This window comes from Triplophysa dalaica, chromosome 14 (assembly GCF_015846415.1).
Source record: "Triplophysa dalaica isolate WHDGS20190420 chromosome 14, ASM1584641v1, whole genome shotgun sequence".
NCBI classification, from domain to species: Eukaryota; Metazoa; Chordata; class Actinopteri; order Cypriniformes; family Nemacheilidae; genus Triplophysa; species Triplophysa dalaica.
The window spans coordinates 1,213,596-1,237,276 of NC_079555.1; the positions used below are offsets into that span (position 1 = coordinate 1,213,596).

Sequence of the window (23,681 nt, forward strand, 5' to 3'; positions counted from 1 at the left end):
TTAGTCGTGTATTTAGAGAAATTTATTTAAAATAAAACCACCCCTAGAAATGTAATTAAAAAGCCTATGTTTTTATCAGTTGTAAGAAATAACTGAAGTCATGACAACTCAGTTTATTGTTTGAGTAAAGTATAGCAAAAGCAGAAATATCCAAGAAGTAATTTCTTCTTTATTTAATCCTAATTCTGTCAAGAACAAACAGTTGTATGTATTATACATTATATATACGCCCTGTAACCCCATGCTCTTATAAAAATCTGTTTACAGTGACGTCAGAATACACGTGTAGCTGGAGCATCTCAAAGCTTCCGCGGGCGGAGTGATCTTTTGCAAGTCATGGAGCGCCCGGCGCAGATTGTGTCTGTCCGCGCGAAGTAGTGCGTGCCGTTGACCGCCGCGCCCGCGTGACTTTCGCCAGATGCGCGTGAATCTCTAGTCCGCAGCCCACGGGCTCAGGCATGCTCGTATTACCGGAATAAATGGCGTCTTTTATAAAGGGATTACACCAGCGTTTGCTGTTTCTCGCAGTATTTCTTTCAATCTCAGGTAAAGTTTATTGCACTTTATTTCTGGGGAAGTGGAAAAAGTTGTATATAAATGCTACGCAGTCGTCTCGGATGTTTAATGAATGTATTGAGGGCAGAAGAAAACCTTAAAACATTTAGAAAAACGTTTTCATTTGCATTTGGGAATAATTGATTTAAATTAAATGAGTGGTCATACTGTGATCCACATATTGTGTCTGTCGTGGATTTTAATATTTAATAGTTTCTAATAAGTGAAGCATCTCTAGACTATGAATGTTTGTTTGTGTGAAATGTGTCGCGTTGTGTATCATTTGTGACATCACAGTCGCGTGGAGTGAGCCACGCAGATACAATGTATCAATCTGCGATCATTCAGAATGTTGCTGATGTTGAATATCACACTAATGCAAGTTAACCTGTATTTGTTATATTCCTTCACTCCTGATCTTTTAAGTCATTCTGTAATTTTTAGAATCGTAAGTTGCCACAGTGTCAAAAAGTTTGCTCTACTTTCCCTCAGATCTCTTTATCTCTTTGACTTGTGAGAGGGAAGCACCAGAATCATCAGGGTCATTCCTGCAATTCAGACATTTTAATCTTTGAAATTCTTGAGCACTTAAATTGAATCATTTATAGGAACATAAATAAACATATAACTGCCATAAAATGTTTGACCACATTGCAGCCCAATAGACTAATAAAATATGCTTGTGTATTATTCTTGCTTTAACCAACAGATAAGATCAAGTTTTTGTTATCCCCACTCCTAGAATAGAAATCTCATAACATTTCATTTGTATTATTAATACCTTAACTTGTTCTGGGGACTATTTGTTTTCTAGTGGGAATTTTAATTATGCTTAGCATTCAATGTCACAAAGTGATTTGAGTGATTTAATGATATTTCTCTCTCTGTTTCTGTTAAACGAATATCTTCAAATCCTTTGGTTGACTGTTTTGTCTCCTCTCTTGTCGTGATTGACTGTTAAATGTCTCGTGAATTTCATGCTGAAGTGATTCTCCATCTTGGACTTCATGCGCCACGAATAAAGAGATTACAGCGAGCATCCATCTAGTCAAATATGATTACAGAAACTCAGAAGATCGACCTTCTGCTTGTCTTCATCCACTGTCTGAATCACACACATTTACCTTAAAAGTGCGTAAGACCAGAAACGGTTCACAATCTGATTCATTTCTGTTTGTCCTGCAGGTGTGTTGTGTTTTAGCGAGCTGTTTTTTATGAGGGAACCACACGATGTGACTGTAATCCGGAGGGAGGCTGTGGTTTTGGACTGTCAGGCCCACGGCGAGGCTCCGATCGCCGTCCGATGGCTAAAAAATGGAAGAAAGCTTATAGAGACGGAGCACATTTACCAGCTCGCCAACGGGTCGCTGCTCATCTCAGAACCGGGGAGTCGTAAAGACAAATCTGATGAAGGGTTCTACCAGTGCCTTGCCCAGAACAAATACGGGTCTATTTTGAGTCACAGAGCACGCTTGACTATCGCAAGTAAGTTTCACGGGAGGATGTGACCTCTGAATGTCACCCAATATCTGTCAGTGTTCAAATGTGATTAGATCAAGTACAGTCAGTGACATCAGAGGAAACACCAAGCGTTATCACTTCTGGTGTGGAGAGTTCACTCCATGATCATAGATTTGACCAAAATCACATCCATGTAGTTAAAGATTTTAAATCAACCCTTCTGACACCTTACGGTCGGCAAACAAACGAGGGGCCACATATACTGATACAGGTTGTGTGAGGGTCAGGGGATAAAACATGGAAGCTCAAAGGCAGGTATATGAACGACGACAGAGTGATTGTACTGTTCTGCCAGGTGTCCTGTTAGAGATTTCTGTTTCTCGTAATCATTACATTAGAGCTCATGAGTGGTTAACTAAATGTCAAAACAACATGATACATGTATACTGAACAATACCCAAGTATCAGTTGTGTAACTTTTACACATGAGAGATTATTTGATGTCATACAGTCAGTGAAGTGAGTTTATGAAATGTGTTGAATGAAAAACCCATCACTGATCATTTTAATCGTAGTAGGGGGGTGAAGGGTCTCAGTCACGTGTGTGTGTGGGGTCACGGGTATGTTAGTTAGAATGTGTCCATTGGTGTGCAAATGAAGCCCGGCAGGTTTGAAAACCTCAGTTTGTGGAGGTCACCAGTGCATATGACCTCTGTTCAAACAGCCGAGCCTTTATATCAGAGAGAGAGAGAGAGAGAGAGAGAGAGAGAATTGTTCTTGTTTGTGTGTGAGGGAGGTATGAAAGGGCAGATTTGATGGCAGTAGGGGATTTTTAAAGACCTCTTCTCCTGAGGCCATGCGTCCTGCTGCGCTGCTTCAGGACAAAAGCATCATCTTCTCTCTCTCAGAGCAAAACTTGAGCAGGGGAAGTGACTGTTCCTCTAAAGTGAAAAATCACACAACGAAACACAGCTCTAGCGATCACAAATCTCATATAGATCAATACCAGGTGTTTTTTGATAGCATTAAGAATAAATCAAGACCTATATGATTTCTGATAAGATTTTGAAACCGTCTCACGTTGTGCTCAGATTAAACATGATGACAAACGTTCAATCAAATGTTATAAACTTTAAATGATCGATTCAAAATGATCTGAATTGTCCTCTTTGCATAAGCTCTTGACTTTGCGTCTCTATTCTCCTAATGGTTTTTCTGACAGGTCTTTGTCATATTTGATCTTTGTTGTTCACATATTTAGTTTTTTTCTGCATGTACAGTCATCATTTGCGTTGTGTTTTCGTTTTTCTCAAGATATTCTCACTGTTAGTCATTGATAGTTAGAACTTCTCAAGTTAGTCTTGTCTAGAGAAAGTGATGTTTTTGTAGCTTCGTGTGTTGGTGAAAGTGGTGCGCGTGATGTCAGGTCCTTATGAAGGCGTGATGATCCTCATAGACACAAAATACATCCATTACCTGCCCTTCCCTGTCAGTCCAGGAGCACACACACACTTCTAGTTTTGTGTCAAGAATTTGTAAACAAGGATTAAGGTCATTTAGACTCCGTTTACATTTTGGGGGATGAGTCGTCACATGCAGATTTGAACTATTTCTAAAAAGCTCCAAAAATATCTAGATGGATTTTTTGGTCCATCACAAGCACTCACAGAATGGTTTTATTGCAGCTGAGAGTTGGTGGTCTCTGGTCGATTGCTTTCTGCTCCGCTGGTCTACAGAATTCCAGCAAAGCTTTTTCTCCACTTCTCCTTTTGTTCCCTTTGCTTGCCCCCGACTGCCCCGGCCACAGAAGGGATTTCTTTAAGGGGCATTTGTTTGGCCAGAGCGGGCTGGACAGGACATCTGTCCCTGTCCACTAAAATATGTGAGGAGTTATGCAAATGAGACTTGTGAAGCAGTGATGTTTAACGTTGAAAGTTTAGTTGAAAAAAGACATTCCAGAGGTTAGTCTGGTGTTGTACACTGATGTTAATATGTTTTATAATGCTGTGTGTTGGCAGATTTTGTGAACAGTGTGCGTTTGCCTTGGGCTGTTGTGTGTAAGATTAATGGTCCACATGTTCGGACCCTTTGACCTGTGTGTTTCTACTTACCTCTTCTCAGAGGAGATATCCTTCACACACGTTTACTTCTCTGAATGAGGACACACACCACAGTCTGCTATTGTTTTACATACAAAAGTGCCAATCACAAAAACTACACACTATTTTAAACTGGAAACTGAACTTCTGGACTAAAGCCGTTTGCATGTCAAGGATAAAAATAGTATTGACTTCTTTAGAAACTTATTATATTATATATTAACTTATATTGGTAAACTGAGATTTCCCCCACTTCTAGAGACCCAGAGAACAGTTGAGTTGGGTTTTAACCAAAAAAAGTAAAAGGTTTAGTATGGAGAACTGTAAAAGTTATTTCACAATTGTTGTTAAAAGTAAAGACGGTGGATTTAAACTGAATTGTTTTTGAGTTTGAATGCATTGAGACAGATCCAGGGTCAGTGGTGATGTCAAAGGTGGTCGTCTTTAGCAGTTTAAAATGAGAAGCATGTTTTTGAGTTTGTGTCTCGTGTGTGTGGTGGTTTTGAGGGCCAGTGTTGGGAAATGGCCTCTTTTACTGAGTCCCTGAGGTCCTCTAATGTCTTCCTAGAAATTCTTAGAATTTCTGCCAAGGAGACTGAATTCTCATTTCTTTCCTGAAATGCGAGTGATGCCTGTGTGTGTGTGTGTGTGTGTGTATGGTTGGGAATCATTTGACTTTTATCAGTTCCCATTCTGCTTATCGATTTCCAGTTTTGGTTCCAGAGGATTTATTTGATTTGTTTTAACAGTTTAACTAGACATATCATAGTTAATGAAACTAAATACCATTGTTAAAACTATAGTTACTACAGTAAAAATAGTTCATTTTATTGTGATAACAGCAGATTAATTCTGATAATCTGCACACAGGAATTGATAAGGATAAGGATTTTTTTTAATTAAAGTATCCGATTCCCAACCCCACCTGTGTGTGAAAAAAGTTGGCACCAGCGCATTGCTTTGTTCTGCCAAAAATGATATTCCGGCCTCTTAATATCTTACTGAGGGATTTGTTTAAATAATGAACCCAAGTGTAAGCATTAATATTTATTTCTAATTGTTCGGTTTTCTTCTTCTGTTGCCAAGTGAGTCTTCAGGTCTGCGCTGTCAGAAATATCCAAACAGACAAACTCTTGTTTCAAAATGAAATGTTTGAGGAATCTGGATCTCTTCGCTCAACTTATGCGCTTTAGTGTGCAGTGTGAAAGGTTTCCATGGTTTCCTGAGCGGTGGCCTGAAAGGTCAAAGGTTGTTTTGAATCGCTCAGCAGGTTGTGTGCAGGGAAACGGCACAAAGGAGTCAAATATTCCCACAAACACAACACGCCACTGTGGGTCTGCTCTGATCACATCAGCTATACTTCTTGGCAATGATTTGCTTCATTATTTTACTGAGCTTGTCACAATGCATTCTGGGATTGTTTGGTACAGAGGGTTAGTATGCATGTATTTGATCACACATCTTGCTCTCTGGTTGACCGCTTGACCCGTCAGATCAGATAGGACTCAATAGCCGTGCTGTGCCGGACAGGGAGCGGGTGCCTTTAGGAGCTCAGGGGGCAAATAAGCGTTTGGGCAGATTTTCCTGCCCCCTCGCCAGCTCCCCATCAGGCTGAAGGCTAAAGGGCACAGGGAGAGGTCTCGAGCGTGGCCTGCGATTGGCCGGAGAGGTGCCGATCCGGGTTCTGATTGGCTGGTCGAGGGGCCTGTGCTCCCGGCTTTTAAACTGTCCTTCTGGCTGGATGGAGCATGATTGATCTGCGGAGCTTTTGGGTTTTGTGTTGCTGTCTTGCGTTCACAGATGAGGCATTCTTTACCTCTGCAGTCATTTCTTTAAAGAGTGCAAGAGAGCGAGGTGAGGTCGGGTCACCACACGGTTTATTCACAGAGAGCACGCTGAATTATGCATCCGCTGATAAAACCTGCAAACTTCTCAAATGGCCGTTACATTAAAGATGAATTAATGGACGAGCTGACCTGTTCCATTACAGCTGCATTGAATACACAGTTACACACTGAAGATGAAGATGCTTTTAGGTTGTCAATTATGCGTGGAATGTGCTCAATCGTCTGCCATTAAATAACGTTTTTATGAGCTTGTTTATGAGGGTTTTTATGAAGGATGATTATGTTGAGTGATGGTTGTACTCTGAGAGGTGTGTGTTTGTGTGCGTGTGTGTGTGTGTTTGTGTGCCTGTGTTTGCTGAAGGCTGAAATATCAGTGGCATCTCTTACCTGCACTAAAAGATCCTTAAGAGCACTTATGCTCGTATTGCTTTACCAAGACAGTAAAAAGACATGTTAAATTAAACAGAGAATAACAGAGTGTGTGTTTGTGTGTTTGACTGTTTTTTGTTTTAAGGAAAGTTTTGTAAAACAATTAAAAAGACCATAACGAACAATCTGAATGTGGCTGTAATGCATCTGATATCATTTTTGTTTCTCTTGAACTAGGACGAAAAAGTCTTCTAGTGAAAAGTTGACACCAACTTTTTTTTGTCCTTAAGGTGGAATGGAGATAGTGGCCCTTGAATTGCGGCCCCTCGTGTCGTCATGGGAACCATTGTCCCTCTCTGACCTGCTCGCTGACCTTGTGTGTACTGTGTACTGATCCGCAGGCCTGAGAACATAAGAAAGCCATTATCAGAGAGGGTCAAACACAGAGCTAAATTCAAGAAGAGATCGGTCCTTACAGCTTTGATCGCATTTACACACTGCAAAAAATAACTTTATTAGTATGTTTGTCTTGTTTTCCAGTACAAAAGTCAAAAAATTTTGCTCATCAAGAAATTTTGCTCATCTTGATTCAAGACATTTGGAAAACAAGACAAAAATACTAAGTAAGAAAGTCCATTTTTGAAGTGCACATTTGGTCTGGATATGGATGTGAACCCATGATCTTGCTGGACAGAAACAAAGAGCAACATTAAACTGGAAGTGAGTTTCTTCACGATGGGTTGAGATGTGGCTCTGGTTTGTTACTGGTGGTGCTTTAGCTGGGATGAGCTTACTGCCGGTCTGGATTTGTTGAGGTCAAAGGTGAGAGGTCAAGCCAGGAATGGGACAGATTGACATCCTTTTGTAATGCTGGACTATTTTCTTGTTTTAAACACACTTAAAGGATGTTATTTTCATCCGTTGACGAACTAAATTTCATTTTCTAACTAGATTTGACCACACCAGCTTTGTGTTCTGTACGTGTGAATCTATGAAGACACATCCTAGTTGTGTCTTAAAGCGATGGTTGATCCCAAACGAAGATAATGTCATCATTTACTGCATCGTTTAATACCCTCAGATTGTTCCAAATATGTATATATTTGTTTGTTCTAATTAACACAAAAGAAGATATTTTGAAGAATGTCTTTACCAAACAGATCTCACTCCCCATTGACTCCTATAGTATTTATTTTCCCTACTATGGCATCAAATATTATATATGTTAATGACATTCTTACAAATATCTACAAAGAAATTTATGACATTGAAAATAGTAATTATGCCAGAATTTTCTTTTTTGGTGAACTGTCTCTTTAAATTTTCAGATCGGGGTTGTTTTTTATGGATATAATCTCTATGCTAATATGAGATGTATACCGGGGTCGGTATGTACAGCAGAAGTTTCATTGATTTCAGTTAACTAATGATTGACCTGAGGCTTCTTTAGGGTGGGTGGGTATGAAGGGGACGGGGGTTTAATGGCTATTGCGGGTTTTATTGCACTGAGCCCGAGAAGGTCAGAGAGAAAAACTTATGGCCTGTGGTGCAGTGTGAAGAGAGAAGTTAAACAAACATGAATGCCTGTTAAAGTCTCTACGATCATAAAACACTGTTTAAAGTGAACACTGTTTGCTTAACTGCTATATTGTGTTTACTGTCACAGCTTATTTTTACTTATGAGCGGACTTATAGTCGCATTAAAGGGAAAGGGTACCCAAAAATGTCACAGAAACTTTAGTCACGCTTTTGTGGAAACACGACATGAAAAGTCATTTGAAGAATGTCAAGGCTTGCTTGAGGATTCTTCAGTTCTGTTTGTGTGTGGAAGAAAGTCACTATGTTGATCCATTGTGAGATGGTTAGAATGGAGTAAAGTTATAATTGTGTATATAACAGGCTTTTACTGAAAGAGAATTTAGCAAAAGGCAAACTTTAGAAAAGTGCAGGTTTCATAGATATATAAATAAATAAATATATATGACACGGACACTTTTATGAATGCAGAACACATGTGTTAGAACAGTTGATCTCAAACTTTTCAGATCACATTTAATCAAATGAGTTGTTCCAAGTATCACCAAATGACAACTTAAAGTAAAGAAGATCTGTGAATCTTTATCTTACACCTCGTCCTCCAATTCTAATATATTAATAATACAAACCCTTTTTATTAACTAGCTGTTTTCAATGAAAACGTTTTTTATGTTTTTCAATTCAGTCAGCACTTTTCTGTAGTGCACAGTAAACAGGACTCTGGAAATGACTTTTAAGGGGGATTTATTCACTTTGTGGGGACTTGCAGAAATACTACAATCGAATATTAAAGACAAACAATGTGGAAAGAATACTTAAATAAATAAATCTACCAATACTTAAACATAAAGATAACAGACTAATATAACAAACGGAGACTCACGCTTTACTGCAGCGGGTTTTGTCAAAGCAGCGAGTCAAAATACATCACAACACGCTTAACCTTGAGTAGATACAGAAGCGTGTTGAATTAGCACTTTACAGCAATAACAACAGCTTTAAACAGAGGTCCATGTGCAGAAATACATTCAAAACTTAATTTGCACGCAGCTTGTCGGAAGAGAGGGACTCACAAGCATCTGTCTGCTCCTGCTCCCCGTCACACACCTGAGTTACATCCACCAATGATAAATAAATCATCAATCATTCATACAACTACATTAAAATGGCACATAGGCTGAGATGTATTCCGTATTTATCAATCATGTATTAAACATTTAAAACACAAAATATAGATTCATATGTAGAGTTTTAATTTTCTGTCGTGTTACGTGCCATCGGGGTCTCTTCAAGCACCACTAGTGATCAGGTACCACAGAAAAGCATTTAAACAGAGAAACGCGTGCAGTAATGTGAGCAAGAGGCCCGTGTTACGCTTGCATGATCTTTATTTAAAGCTTCTCGGGCTTTTGGTTCAATTTGACTCATTAATCTCTGGTGACAGTGTGAGCACGTGTACAAGATCATCTTACCACAACCAAACCAATCTCTCGGTCTCTCTTTCTCTCTTTGTGTCTCCATCTGTCTCTGAATATCAAAAACTGCGTATTAGTGGAAAGAGTGTTTTACAAAGAATGAACCAGATGAAATTACAAAATGTAATCATAGTAACATACGTTTTTTTTTAATGATGAAGATGTGAAGTTTAGGCAGATTCAGTATATTGTGGCAAGCGCAGGCAGTCTTTTCAAGTCATTCACTATCTCTGTCTTTTCCAAATTTTTACAATCATTCTTATGTCTCTTTTTTCCTCTCTTTCATTCTGTTTTGGTTTATTGATCTCATTTGTATATGTGAAATTGTCAGCCAATTTTCAGTCTTTAAATGCTGAAGAGTTTATTTGTGCGTTTCAAATTCATATGAGTTGAATTCAAATTATTTCTAAAGATCTTTTCACAATTTTGCAATTTAATACAAGACATTTAGAGATGTACGCATTTTATCCAAAGTATCTTTCAATGCAGTTTTGATCGTTATGTGTGTTCAAATCTATGAGCTTTGCTTTGCATACTTAATGCTTTACCAACTGATCTAGCAAAATTTCTTTCTGCAGGTTTATCAGCCTTCTCTCAGCATCCGTCATCCATCACTGTTACAGAGGGATGGGTTGCACGGTTCGCCTGTAAAATCACCGCAACGCCCCCACCAATCATCACATGGGAGTTTAACCGAGTCACTTTACCGCTGGCCACTGAGAGGTATGACTCCGCCCCACACCACATCTACCAAATGCTCTTCCTTTTTATTAAACTATGCTTGTCATAGTAAAACAAACACAGCGTTTATTTTTATGTAAAGCTGTAAGGAGCATATAAATAATAAACATACTGTATGTGGTTTATATCTTTATCCAGAATCGCAGTGCTGCCCGGTGGCATTTTGCAAATTCAAGGAGTTGAACGAGAGGATGCTGGAAGTTACCGTTGCGTGGCGACCAACATCGCCAGTCGCCGCAAAAGCTCAGAGGCCGTGCTGACCGTGACTGCAGGTGAGATCCCTCAAATACCAATCGCAGACACAAGTCTCACTTTTGTTTTTTAACCTAAGTGTTTTGCTGTTCCGTAGCTCCATCGTCCAGAGTTCCCCAAAGGCCTTGCATCGTCGCCGTTCCTCAGAATCTCACCATAGCGATCCGCAGTAGCGCTCTGCTGGAGTGCATGGCCACGGGAAGCCCTCGCCCGCTCATCTCCTGGAGCCGGGCCGACCACAAGTCCATCGACGTTCACAACACAAAAGTTTTGGGCAATGGAAACCTGCTCATATCCGACATCAAACCGCAGCACGCTGGAGTCTACTTCTGCCGCGCGACCACACCGGGAACCAGGAACTTCACGCTCGCCGCTGCTAACATAACCGTGCTAGGTAGAGTCTGAAAACAGCATGTCACCTTAGTAGCGAGCACACTGAACAGCAGGAATATGTGTTGAATGTGTTGTTCTTTTCCGGTAGCACCTCCGTCTTTTGTGGAGTGGCCGGAGAGCGTGACCCGACCCAGAGCCGGTACCGCCCGCTTCGTGTGTGTGGCACAGGGCTTTCCCGAACCCCAGATCACCTGGCTGAAGAATGGCCAAACGCTTCACTCGAACGGACGCATCAAAATGTACAACAGGTATTAATGCGGCCCCAAGAAAAACCAACTGTGCACCTCAGCGATGAAGGCGGAGCTCCAGTAAAATTAGGACACATTTGTTTACTCCCTAGAGATGATGCACAAATAGGGTTTAGGACACTGACGTTATTCAGGGCTTGAGTTGCCTCATTTGTCTGCTGGAAACACAGTCTCGTTGAATTATTCATGAGTCAGTTTCTGCAGAGGAACAAGACACGCTTAATAATTCAGCGCTTTACTAATAGAGTTTTGCTTGATTTTCTCTTTGATTTTCGTCTAATGAGTTCTCCCGTTTGCCTTTGTTATGGGATCCTGAACGCAAAAGAGGACGGGGGGCTGAAGGAGTGTCAATAACAAGAGTTTAACATGTATGATAAATGTGTGTGCATTTGACAAAAATTACATTTACATTTAAATCTATTCATTTGGCAGACGCTTTTATCCAAATGACTTACAAGTAGGAGAGCATATAAACATTTTGTTAACACGCTAAACAGTATATTTATTACAAAACATCTAGTACATTTCACCTCCAAAATGCAAAAAAAAAAAATATTACCATAAATAAAAATAGAGATTTATATTGCTATCATACATTTAACTTTTAACTATATGCAATTTGCAATTATGTCAATGGGTATTCTCGTTAGACTCATGTGAATGTAATGTAGTTTCATTGATATGTTTTTTTGCATAATATAGTGTTATTTATATAGCGCTTTTTGCAATATTGCGTTGTTGCTATGAGCTTTACATACATTTAGGCAGTGGTAAATGTAGTAAGGAAAAAGAAATAGATAAATAACACTATTAATATTGCAATTTTCCTTGATATGGTTATGATGGCATCTCTGGAAAAATTGTCCGTAGGGTGTGAATGTGTGTGTGAATGAGTGAGTGTGTGTGCCCTGCGATGGGTTGGCACTCCATCCAGGGTGTATCCTGCCTTGATGCCCAATGACTCCTGAGATAGGCGCAGGCTCCCCGTGACCCGAGGTAGTTCGGATAAGCGGTAGAAAATGGATGGATGGATGGATGGTTAAGATGTGTTACAAAGTGATATAATGTGATAAAACAAAACAAAAAACAATGTTTGTTTTTACAGTAAACTGGTGATAAACCAGATCATTCCAGAAGATGATGGCATATACCAGTGCCAGGCAGAGAACCAGCTGGGTTCGGTTCTGGCCATGGCTCGACTGATCGTGGTGATGTCAGATAACCGCCCCAGCGCTCCCAGAAATGTCCGTGCGGACACCATGTCCAGTTCAGCCATCCTGCTGGCGTGGGAGAGACCCGTGTACAACTCCGATAAAGTCATCGCCTACTCTGTGCACTACATGAAGACGGAAGGTGAGTGACAACGTTTGTACACAATTTTGAGACATGCGATACTTTGCTTAGTTGATCTTGCTTTTGCAAAACTTACTGTAAGAATTATATTGACTTGAGTCAAAAGCCTAAATCGAGCGACAGATGCGCAAATTCAAAAAAGACTTGCACTTTGTCAGACTGTGTGGGAAAATCTCTCACTTACAGCCGTTCCTCAATGAATGTCAAATGAAAGGGCAGCAAAAGTCAGCTCTGAAACATAGTTTGTCCTTTCAAAACATTCGCAATTTGAGAAACACGTCTCTATAAAACAGCTGCCTGGCTGAGGAGAAAGAGAATAAGGAGAATAAGTCGAACAGGAACTCTTGTGAAAAGAGTTACATCTTTATTAGAAATGTTGGCACTTGTACCTTCTGTCCTTCAGAGTTCCAGGTCATTTATTGGAAGAAGAAGAATGGAGAAAGTAAAGAAAGAGCATGTGCAGGGCAGAATGAGGCGGAAGTCATTGAAAAGAGTTTTAAGAGCTTCATTATTCTGAGTGTCTTCTGTAGGTCTCAAGAGTCAAAGTCTCTCTCTTCGCTGTTCATTGAGTCAGAAATTCACATGGCCACTCGGTGCTCGTGAGTTTTTCTTTCACATGAATGTCGTGATCTGAAGTGTCTTAAGGTGCTGTGGACTTGTGGGAAAAGCAGCAGGTGGAATTTGGCTTCTTTGGAAATAATTCATAGCTGTGTAGATGGAGTTGACATGTGTCTTTATATAGTGCGCCCGGTTCTGAACAGTTTCACTAAAGATTTATAAAGTTAAACAAACATATAAACAATAAGGATTGCATAGAATATGGTATGTTGATTTCAGGGCAGATGATAAATGAGGCCTATTTCTTTAATATCTCAGAGACAAGAATGAGATTAAACGGAGAGTTTTTTGCTGCTCAAATGTGTTTCCTAGGCTTTCAAAAGCAATGTCTTTAATGTCTCCAATCGTCCTTGTGCTTCCCAAGATCAAATGTTTACAGCCTGATTTCAGTATGCACTTAAACATCATATACAAACTCAAAACCAAAGTATTGAATAATTGATTGCATTGATTCATTGAGAAAGGTTGGTCTCAAAATAAAACTTAATGTCTTCATTACGTTAGATGTTGTTGAGTTTAGAGTTGTTTATTGAGGACAGTCGGCTCTGGCGAAATCACTTTTAGTAATAAATATTGGAGCAGAATCATTTAGTTGGGTTTGTAAACTGGTTTTCCCCGTGACCTAACACCAAGGGCTGTTGCGTGATAAGAATATTCCTGTATTGATTGATTTTAAAAAGATTCGTGTTTGTTGTTCCCGCAGGTCTAAATAACGAAGAGTATCAGATAGTTATTGGTAATGATACCACCCGTTACATCATTGATGACCTGGTGGCCGGACGAAACTACACCTTTTACATCGTAGCGTACATGCCCGTGGGTGCCAGCCGCATGTCTGACCCCGTCGTACAACACACGCTAGAGGACGGTGAGTACAGGACACTCTCACTGATGTTTCATCATCTGCTTACGTTACCGGGGTCAAAAGAAATCACATCTTGAGATGGAAAAAAAAAATCGGCCACACTTTGGTCTGTGTCTGTTAGGTTTAATTATTAGAAGTACACATTTGAAGTTCAGTAAGCTTTTCTTTTGAAAGGATCGAGTCCTACCTTAATGGTCCAGTGTATGAAATTTAGCGACATCTAGTGGTGAGGTTTGAAATTGCAACCAACGCTCACTCCATCCCTCCCTTTTAAAGCAATATACAGTGTTGGGGAAGCTACTTTGAAATTGTAGGTAGATATGTTAATATGTTTAGAGAGGTTAAGGTTTCGTAAGACTTGAAAAACCAAAGATTTAGTCCGAACCGACGAGCCACGCCCTTGGATCTGACTGGCTACTTACAAATGCATTTAAGTTAGTAGCGTCACTACTTGTAGTTAGCTACTCTCCACCACTGCCACTGCGGTGGCTGACACAGAACTAAGATGTTGTCACGTTTTCTCTTCTTTCCCCGAAGGAGATAACCTGTTTACGAAACGCGTTCTTTAGAGCAGTTTGTCCGTTTAGGGCTACTGTACAAACAACATGCCGAATTCCATGTAAGGGGACCCGCAGTGTATGTAGATGGCAATAGCTCATTTTAAGATCATAAAAACATAACGCTTCATTACGTAAGGTCTTTATACACTTCTGAAGACAGTTATGTATATCCAATTGCATTTCTGTATATTTCAATTGATCCTCCAAAAATGGCACACTGGACCTTTAAGCTGATAATCTCTCTCTTTTCTCAGTTCCTCTGCGTGCTCCAGAATTGAGTCTCAGCAGTCGGAGCCCGACTGACATTCAGGTGTCCTGGCAGCCGCTCTCCCACAAGCTGAGTCGTGGTCGTGTGTCGATGTACCGTCTCTCATACAGAACCAGTGCTGATGGAGCGATCGCTCAACACGAGGTGCCGGCACACAGAACCCATCATCTCTTGAAAGGCCTGCAGCCCGACACCAACTATCTGCTCCGCATCGCAGCGGCTACCAGCGTGGGCTGGGGCGAGCCATCCGCCTGGACGACACACAGAACACCTAAAGACTCCAGCACTAAAGGTCTGTCTTAATACACACACACACACACTTACACTCTTCTGTCTCGCAGGTGACGTGAAGGTATTTTCTGCTGATATCCTGTAACACACATGCCTTAAGAAAGACCACAGCAGACTCTCTCTCCCTGGCTGAAAATCTTCTTAATGCATTGCATTTGTTACTGCAGACCTTTGACCCCGTTCCTCATTCACATTGGAAAGGTTTTAGTCATGGGTTATAAAGCCCGCGAGGCTGTGAGCCTCAACTCCCATATCAGATTCTGCCAGTCTCCTGTGATCTTAAGCTTTTGTTAAACATATTACCTGTAAAGAGACGGTCGGACCACCAGACATGTGTTTCATGAGGCTGCTGATGTTTCTGTGAGGTCCCGTCTCTCTTATGGACTCCAGAGATTCATAGCAGCAGTTGTGGGTGATAAATCTAGTTCTCAGTGGGAATCCGAGACATACGGAGAGCATTCCTTTCATCCGCACTCTTGAAACTGCCAATGTCCATCACATCATAATCTTCATAACCACAGATTCTAGATATATGTGACTGGCTCGGATTGTGAGATTGTTTATTGTCCTCCCTCAGTGCCCTTGGCACCAGAGCTCCAGTTGGAAACGCTGAACTGCACCACTATCACGGTACGCTGGAATCTCCCAGCCGGCAGCGCTGCTGATCTGCAGGGCTACAAACTTTCATATCATGAGGAGAGTCAGCCAGAGGGTCCACCGACCCAAATCCCCCCACACCTGCGCCAGCACACCATCGGAGGACTGGGTGAGTACATGACACAGAACCACTGACTCATGGATAAAAAGGTGAGAGTGAGTGAGTGAGTGAGAGTCCGAGAGAGAGCGTGAGAGAGAGTGAGTGAGTGAGCGAGAGAGAGAGAGAGAGAGAATGAGCTAAAGAGAGAGAGAGAGATAGATAGAGAGCGAGCGAGAGTGAGCGAGCGAGAGCGAGAGAGAGTAATCTCATCATTAAGAACAAATAATCTGGTCTGAGTAAAAAAGCACTCAAGTGTCTTTCAGATATTTAGATTTGTGGCTTCTTTTCCTAAACTCCACCCCCTCCCCCTTGACCTCTGACCCTGCCACCCTGTGACCTGAATGCTGGACAGAGCTCTGGTCGTCCCATGATTCTCTGGAGGAGGATGCATCTCTTCCCCCTATAGGTCACTCCCATCTGGGTCTGCAGTGTCAGGCCTGTTATCCTACAATGCTTTGCGTAACCAGTGGGCATCTGTGGCCGGAGAGAGAGGTCAGCCAGCTGGACAACAGCTGATATTCCAGTTGATTATCAATATTTGCATAAGTGATGGTGAGAATACCTCACATCTGCTGACTGGACACTAGTCTTAGGGTTGATTCAGTCGGTGTCTGTTGGATGGAGAGTTGAGCTCATGTGTCTTTCTGTGCATCCAGAGCAGAGAAAGAGACGCCACATCTTGATTTTTATTATTGTTTGATTTCCCTCTCTATAAACGACTTAAGAAATCTGACGTCAGGTAACGTGACACATTTCAGTGTTCAGAGTCATTATGGGATGGAGAGTGAAGATGTGAGTGGTAAATCTGATCGGGTTATTAAAAAAGTTGAAGAACGTCACAGACGTGTGTGTTGTTATGTCCTGTGCGTGCGCTCCTCTAGACCCGCTTGCAGGATTCGACTTGCCCAGATTCCATGTCAGAGGTCAGAGGTCACACCACAGATGTCAACCCCAGCCCCCCCTCCCCTCTCAGTGTGTGGTTAATATCTCCAGGCTATTGGACGAGAGGGATGTCGTCCCGGTGTGGTTCTGGGGTTTAGGCATGTGTGCGTGTGTCACTCAGTCCTACATAAAACGTTTTCTCATCATATCTTTACAAGATTGAAATAGAATTTTTCAATCTCTGACTTTTGTTTTCTTTAGCAAGTCTCTTTTGTGTCTTGCTCCCCCTCTCCAAACACTCTTTATCTCGCTGTGTCTCTCAATGTTGATGGCTCAGAGAAAGAGGCTCCACTTGTGTGTCTGACCGTTGACCCCAGATTCTTTAGGAGTTTTATCTGAATGTGAACTTTGACCTCTAACTAGCTCCATGTAGACTCTTTAGTGTTGTGGGCCTCAGAGACAAATCCTAAACACACCCACAGTCCAATCACAACAGACCTGTTTCTTTGACTCCGCCTCCTCAAGGTGTGTGTGCGCGTGTGTGTGTGTGTGTGTGTGCGCGTGTGTGTGTGCGCGCGTGTGTGTGTGTGCGCGTGTGTGTGTGTGTGCGCGTGTGTGCGTATGTGTGTTAAAACCATAGATGACGGACGGTTGAGCCGAAGGGGGATGAACCCTCGTCTGTTGTGTTGACCAGCAGCAGCGACCATAAACCCGCTGACCAACACCTTCAGCTCACACATCTGCTGCTCATCACACACACACACATCCCAGATGCAAAAGAAGCAGATTGTCAAATGTATATTTCTTTCTTTTCCTCATGTGTGACAGACCCCAGAAAGAAGTATCATATTAAAGTGTTGGCATACAGTGTGCTGGGTGAAGGATATCAGGCCGATCAGACCATCAGCACACCCGGATGTGTTTGTGAGTTTCTGTTCACTTTTACACCTAAACTTAAATGACGAACAATCATGTAAGGCACAGTCAAGTTACGCCTCGTGTTTATTTTGCAGCCGTCCGTGATCGTTTGATCCCGCCCCCTCCGCCGCCTCATCACGTGCACGCCCACAGTAACAGCTCCACCTCTGTGTACCTGCACTGGGGTCGACCCGCTTTCACCGCGGGACAAACCGTCAACTACACGGTCCGCTGTAATCCCGTCGGACTGCAGAACGCCTCGCTGGTGCTCTACCTGCAGACGTGAGTAGAGACAGAGACTTCATGAAAATAGCCAAACGACTTACAACATTCCGAATAATGTGCATCCCACAATGCATTGCAAGAATTACGAGAAACAATGTATTGCCAAAAGTTAATTCAGATAAAAAGACCAAACGTTGTGTCCTGCAGTGACACTCAGAGTTTGCTGGTCAGTGATTTGGATCCAAACGCAAATTACGAGTTTGCCGTCCGCCTTCATGTGGATCAGCTGTCCAGTCCCTGGAGTCCTGTGGTGTACCAGCAAACACTACCTGAAGGTAAACACGCACAGAATGCACTCGATCCTATTATTTTCCAGCGTTTGAATATTTCCTAAAACCAGAAGTTTCCATTTGAGCTGAAATCAGTCCGTAGGGTTTAGTTTACATTGCAGCCATACTTGACACGAGTATTAAGTACAAGCATCCCATTCTCTGTTTCTCCACTCAGCTCCCTCTCGCGCTCCTGTAGGAGTCAAAGTCAGTCTGATCGAGGGAGATTCAGCACTGGTGTCATGGAAACCACCCGACGAGCCCAACATCACTGTGACACGCTACACCATCCTGTACGCATCACGCAGAGCCTGGGCGGCTGGAGAGTGGCAGATCCTTCAGAGAGAAGGTGCTCCGATGCTTTTCATCTCTGATTGGATCAATATCTCATTCTTTCCTCCCGTTCATGTCCATGTTTACAGTCCATCTGGGCATCCCATGATTATTAGTGTTTTCGGTGACAGAGGCCAGTCATAACACACACATCTCATTTTTGTCGTCCAAACCCCATGAAACGAGCATTCTAGTACTCTCAGTGTTTTTTTGGAATGGGATTTTGGCTGAAATAAGGTCTGTTGGTACCAGCCATGTTCACAAGTCTCGGAGGTCCAAGTCTTGAAAGTCGAGTCTAAGTTACATCTCAAGTCTACGTTCTATTTTTAGCAATAGTCTCCTCATTCAGTGTATGAAGCTATACCAGTTTTGAAAAATTAAAACAAATTAATAATAATGTCTTGGGTAGTTTATACAGTTTTGAACCAGTGGTGATGCTGGTGTGATAGGCTTTCTTCTTTTTACGAGGTCTTTGCGCCACATTTACCGCTGCAAAATCAAACTAAATGTTTGTAAACTAATATCAACCATTTCTCTGTAATCTAAGCCACATTAAGTAATGTAATGAATTGCAGTGCGCTTTTTACGAGTCTCGTGAGTCACGAGTCCAAGTCTCAAGTCAGCCGCTCACGGGTCCAAGTCTCTGTTTTTCCGTTTTAAGTGCGACTCAAGTACATAGTCACGGATTTGAGTTTCCATCTCTTTCTGACAAGTTGCCAAAAGGGACTACATATGTTCTACATTTACATTCAGTCATTTATCAGACGCTTTTCTCCAAAGCAACTTACAAATGAAGTCAACAATGAAGCAATTTAAGTAGCAAATCTAAAAAAGAATGTAACATGCCTTGTTTTATCTTGTACGACATTAATCCAGCGGTCTTGTCTTCAGGGAGCATCACTATGGCTCTGTTGGAGAAACTTCAGTCTGGTCAGGTGTACCTGGTGAAGGTCTCCGCGTCCAATCAGATGGGAGATGGGCCGTTCTCACCCGCGGTCGAGCTGACCGTACACTCTGATCAAGCCATAGGTGAGTTTCGGTTATGTAGCGCCACCTACAGGACACTTTAGACTGTTAGAATTATAGCTCAATAAAGCATTCACATTAAGGGCAAGATGCACATTACACACTTTGTCATAAGAAGTGTTGACTTGCATTATCTAAACTAGTGTTTTAATCCCTCACCTGCAGTGTTTTCAGGCGGCTTTTATCATCTGGATCAGCGCTCAATGACCGGAATAGCGGTGGGCGTGTGTATCGCTCTAACCTGCATCATCATCTGTGTGCTCATACTGGCCTGCAGAAGCAAAACCAGGTAAGAGCTCACTTGCTCTACAAACACCTGACATCTTCCTCTCACCTTCGTGTTTCTATGGTTACACCGTGACTGACTCCACTCATGCGTTGCGATGTAGGAAATCCTGCACTGCCAAATCCATCAGACAAGGAGGACAGACTCCGCCCACTGCTGTCCATCTGGCCAATGGGAGTCAAACTGAAAGTGCAGAGGAGATGATGCCCATGACGAGGGACCATTTCGTCGACGCGAAGGTATGTTAAAAATGACATGTCATATCACGGGTGTCATAGAATTATTTTGAGCAGACGGCTCACGTGGAAGCACTCTGATGAAAGCGTTTTAACATTTTTAGGGAGGAACAAATCTGATCATTAACAGTGATGGTCCGGTGAAGCCCACCAATGAGAAAAAGAGAAGCAGATGGATCTTCTTCAAGAAGGATGAGAAGGTACGAAATCATTTCTTATTGTTAAACAAGTAATTATTGATTATTATGAACAACTTTGTAATTTATATAATTTGTTAAATTTCGTTTCGATTAAATTTTTTTTACCGTAATGTGTTTTTTCTGATTAATCTCAAATGTGTTTCTCACAAGGTTCTAAGGTTAACATACTTTTAATATAACCATTGAGTAAACATAAAGCAACAAATATAGCATATGATATATACAAATCTTAATTCTTGGATCTGTTTTAAAAAAAAAAAATAATGTTTTTGGGGCGGATGTGAAAGGAGCCAGAAAGATTCATATCATCTCCGTTCTTTCGTGTTTGTGAACACAGGATGTGAAGAAAGTCTCCAGTCCCTCTTACTCGTATTACCCGGGCACCAGTCTTCTGAGTTACACCGACACATCGCCCGGATCCCCTCTCCATCAGCCGTCCTCTCTGCAGGGTCTGTTCGGGTCATCAGAGGGCAACAGCGAGGGCTCTCATTCCAGCGAGACGGGCGACTCTGGGCGTTATACTCATGATGATACGGAGGGGTCCAGCAGCCGTCCGGCCTCCCTGCGGGACGAGGAGAGCGAAGAGTCGGACCGTTACGTGATAGAGAAAGAGCATCACCTCTGTGTCAAAAATGCAGAGGAAGCAACACCGTCCCAACCCGTTTAACCCAGAGCTCTCTATCGCCCCCTGCTGCTTAAACAGACAGCAAACTCACAGGCTGTTGTGTACTTGCACAGTGTCTGTGTTTCTTGGTGAATGTATTATTTGTTTCTTTCTTTTGTTCATTTGTTTTAAATGATTGTGTGTTTGAAAGAAACTAAAATCTCACCCACCATGAATGTTTTGAACGTCAGAATATGTTTCTGACGTTTGCTCCCAGTGAGGATGGAAAGCTCACATTCTAATCTACCTCAGTTTACCCGTGATGAGATTTTCCTGCTCAGTATTTAATATCTGCTTAAACATTCTTCCGTGCCGCAATAATTCTGCTATTTCTTGAGTTTGTGCATTTGTCCATGTCTGTTTGTTTGTGTCATCCTGAAGTATGGGGTCGCAAGGATGCGAAGTTGCATTCTCACTCAGGATCATTGTTTTATCTTTCTCAGGTGTATAAACGTTAACATTTCTGTTGAATGTTTTATTTTAAGACGTTCGTAGACGATTGAGCGTTTTGTGTTGACGTCTCCACTCCAAAGCTCAAGAGGTGTCTCAGGTTCCTTGTTTGAGTGTTTTCGCTCTTATAGTTGTGTACTACCTCATTTGAATGTTTTATTTTTTTAGTTGTAGATGTGTTCATTTTCTTAATCTCAGGGATCAAGTTTGAGTTCATTTGAAGAGCCGTGTGTGTGTGTTTTATACCGTTATTGACAGGGTATCCTTGTGCTGCGGTGCCTATCTGAGGCCGCGTTGAATGTATGTCTAACCTCTGTCATGGAGATTCATTTCTTTACATGGTTTATTTCTTTCTCTTTTCTATTTTTGAGTGTGAAAGTACAAAATACTGCTGACGTTGATGTGTTCAGCAGATGCCGATAGCTTTAATAACTGGCCTTAATGTATGAAGAGCGGAGAAGAGATTTATATGATTGCAGTCTGATATTATGGAGTAAATGTTTTAAAAACCAAAGATAATTATCTAATCTTAAGTATACAATGATCATAAATCCTCTAAAGATCTATTTTTCTTGAAATATTACTACTACTGAATATGTGTTTTAGTTGCTTTCCTGCTTTGGTACAGTCAAAGCTATTTTAGATTTAGAAACAGAAGTCTAGCACTTGTCCTTCAGATTAGTTTGTTTTGTATTTCGCTAGGTCACGCAACTGAAATGTGCAACGGTGACGCGCCAATCATCCCTAAAGCTGTTTGCGTCTTACTTTCGTCTGAGCTGCTGGCGTTGGCTGGAGTTCAGGTGAACCGTGCTGCTTTTATGACCCGAGAGACGCTTTGCCAATTTTATGACCTTGTGAAGTGAAAATGCGGTCAATCAATATTAAGACAATTGATGGTTCGATGCTTTCAGGGTGAATCTTTCAAAACAGGAACTTGCATTTGATTAAAAGTGAATTTTAGTGACTGAATTGCCGTTTTTATTTCGTGGTGAAATATGGCTGATTCTGAGAAATGATGTGAGATTCACCCCTTCAACCAAATATCGGCTTCCCCCATTAGAATTTCAAGCTCCACGTGGATGTGTTTGTGTTGTACATGGAGATTATATGCAGAAGAGAGATGTTATTATATTATCAATCATCATTCATGTGTGGCTGAAATTCTTCTCAATCAGGGGAAATTGATCGGCCTCGAAAGGCCAGTACATGTCAATCAAAGACACACAATCAAGTTCTAAAGTTTTCATTTCAAACGCAAACAGCCTGAAACCAAAGATTGTTGTCACCGTTGCACAGAAAATCATTGTAGATTCGTTTCTATTCGCATGATGTTTGTCATTTTTCTGAAGATTTTCTACTTGTGGAAAGACCAAAAACTGTCAGGTGGTCAGAATTGTAATTGTTTATGACATTCAAGCAAACCAAAGATGATGGATTACAAATGTTTTTGTTTCCTTTTAACCCTTTCTCACTGGAGGAGAAATATTGTATTGTTTTTTCGTGAGCTGGAAGAGTTTTTGAGGGTAGTGTATGTGCCCTAAATATTGACTAAATATTTGGTTTGCTTTCCCTGTTGGAAAAGAGTTGGTTTTTACCCATTAAAACCAGCAAACCAGACCAGTTAACCTGCTTAGGCCGGTTTAAGATGTGTTTAGTATAATTTGATGCTGGAAATATTTTAAAATGTATTTGAAAATATCTTATTGTGTTATGATAACAGTATTAATCTGTTAAAATGTTAAGCTTGCGTTGTGAATTTTCTTTGCGGAGTTCAGAGTTTTACTCAGGAAAAAATATTAGTCCAGTTTTACGTCTCTGTACTGAAATGTGCAATGCGCTCGCTTAGACTTCATTTCTGTTTTGTTGTTCTTCTGTCCAATTGTTCTGTTGTGATCTGAAGTGAGACGTGAGAGCGCTTCAGAAACTCCTCCAAAGTTCAAGCAGTGAATGCTGGTTTCGACAGGCCGTGTGTTAAGTGTCCTGCAGGAACCGCATCTATAAGCCTTAAAAACTGAATGTATTTCTCAGTAAACCTCTTTTCATTCTTTGCTTTTCTTGTTACAAACAAACATGGACTGTGTGTTTATTGGGAGATGTTTTATTCCTGTTGAACAATACAGGGTAATGTTTACATCATGCATTTGGTTAAACTCAACCACAGAATGTTTGTTATAAAGAATGATTTCCAATTTAAATAAAATGTTGATGGCTTTCATTATCAATGATGCATTTGAGTGTTTTTGAGAAGTGTGATATTATTTTGGTGTTCTCTAATCTCAGTTGAATGGAGAACCTCTCATTGACTCTTCAGCCTATGACTTGGGCATATTTTTTATAAAAACCTGTTTTCTTAAATTTTTTGTGACTGAAATTAATATAAAGTTTTGCCAAAACATAGTTACGCAGAATTTCATTTTGTATAAAAAATTCGTATTATCATTTAT

General features: G+C 41.2%; 1 protein-coding gene across 1 annotated transcript; it reads left to right on the top strand.

The window, feature by feature from the left end:
• Window positions 1-432: 432 nt before the first annotated feature.
• prtga (protogenin homolog a (Gallus gallus)) lies at window positions 433-23,459 on the top strand. Its single transcript, XM_056765500.1, has 19 exons — window positions 433-546; window positions 1,741-2,040; window positions 9,921-10,065; window positions 10,222-10,355; window positions 10,433-10,729; window positions 10,817-10,976; window positions 12,082-12,329; window positions 13,651-13,815; window positions 14,627-14,932; window positions 15,509-15,697; window positions 17,399-17,494; window positions 17,584-17,770; window positions 17,921-18,048; window positions 18,221-18,391; window positions 19,267-19,404; window positions 19,567-19,690; window positions 19,791-19,926; window positions 20,028-20,123; window positions 20,461-23,459. Exons 1-19 carry the CDS (start codon window positions 480-482, stop codon window positions 20,788-20,790), a joined length of 3,417 nt encoding a protein of 1,138 aa, XP_056621478.1. The 5' UTR covers window positions 433-479; the 3' UTR covers window positions 20,791-23,459.
• The last annotated feature ends 222 nt before the right edge of the window (window positions 23,460-23,681 follow it).

Bases quoted from the DNA above. Each gene is read 5' to 3' on its own strand.
- prtga (XM_056765500.1), top strand. From the start codon at position 480: ATGGCGTCTTTTATAAAGGGATTACACCAGCGTTTGCTGTTTCTCGCA. The intron at 14,933-15,508 runs GTCTGTCTTAAT...GTCCTCCCTCAG, and splicing joins TAAAGACTCCAGCACTAAAG to TGCCCTTGGCACCAGAGCTC. The intron at 20,124-20,460 runs GTACGAAATCAT...TTGTGAACACAG, and splicing joins TCTTCAAGAAGGATGAGAAG to GATGTGAAGAAAGTCTCCAG.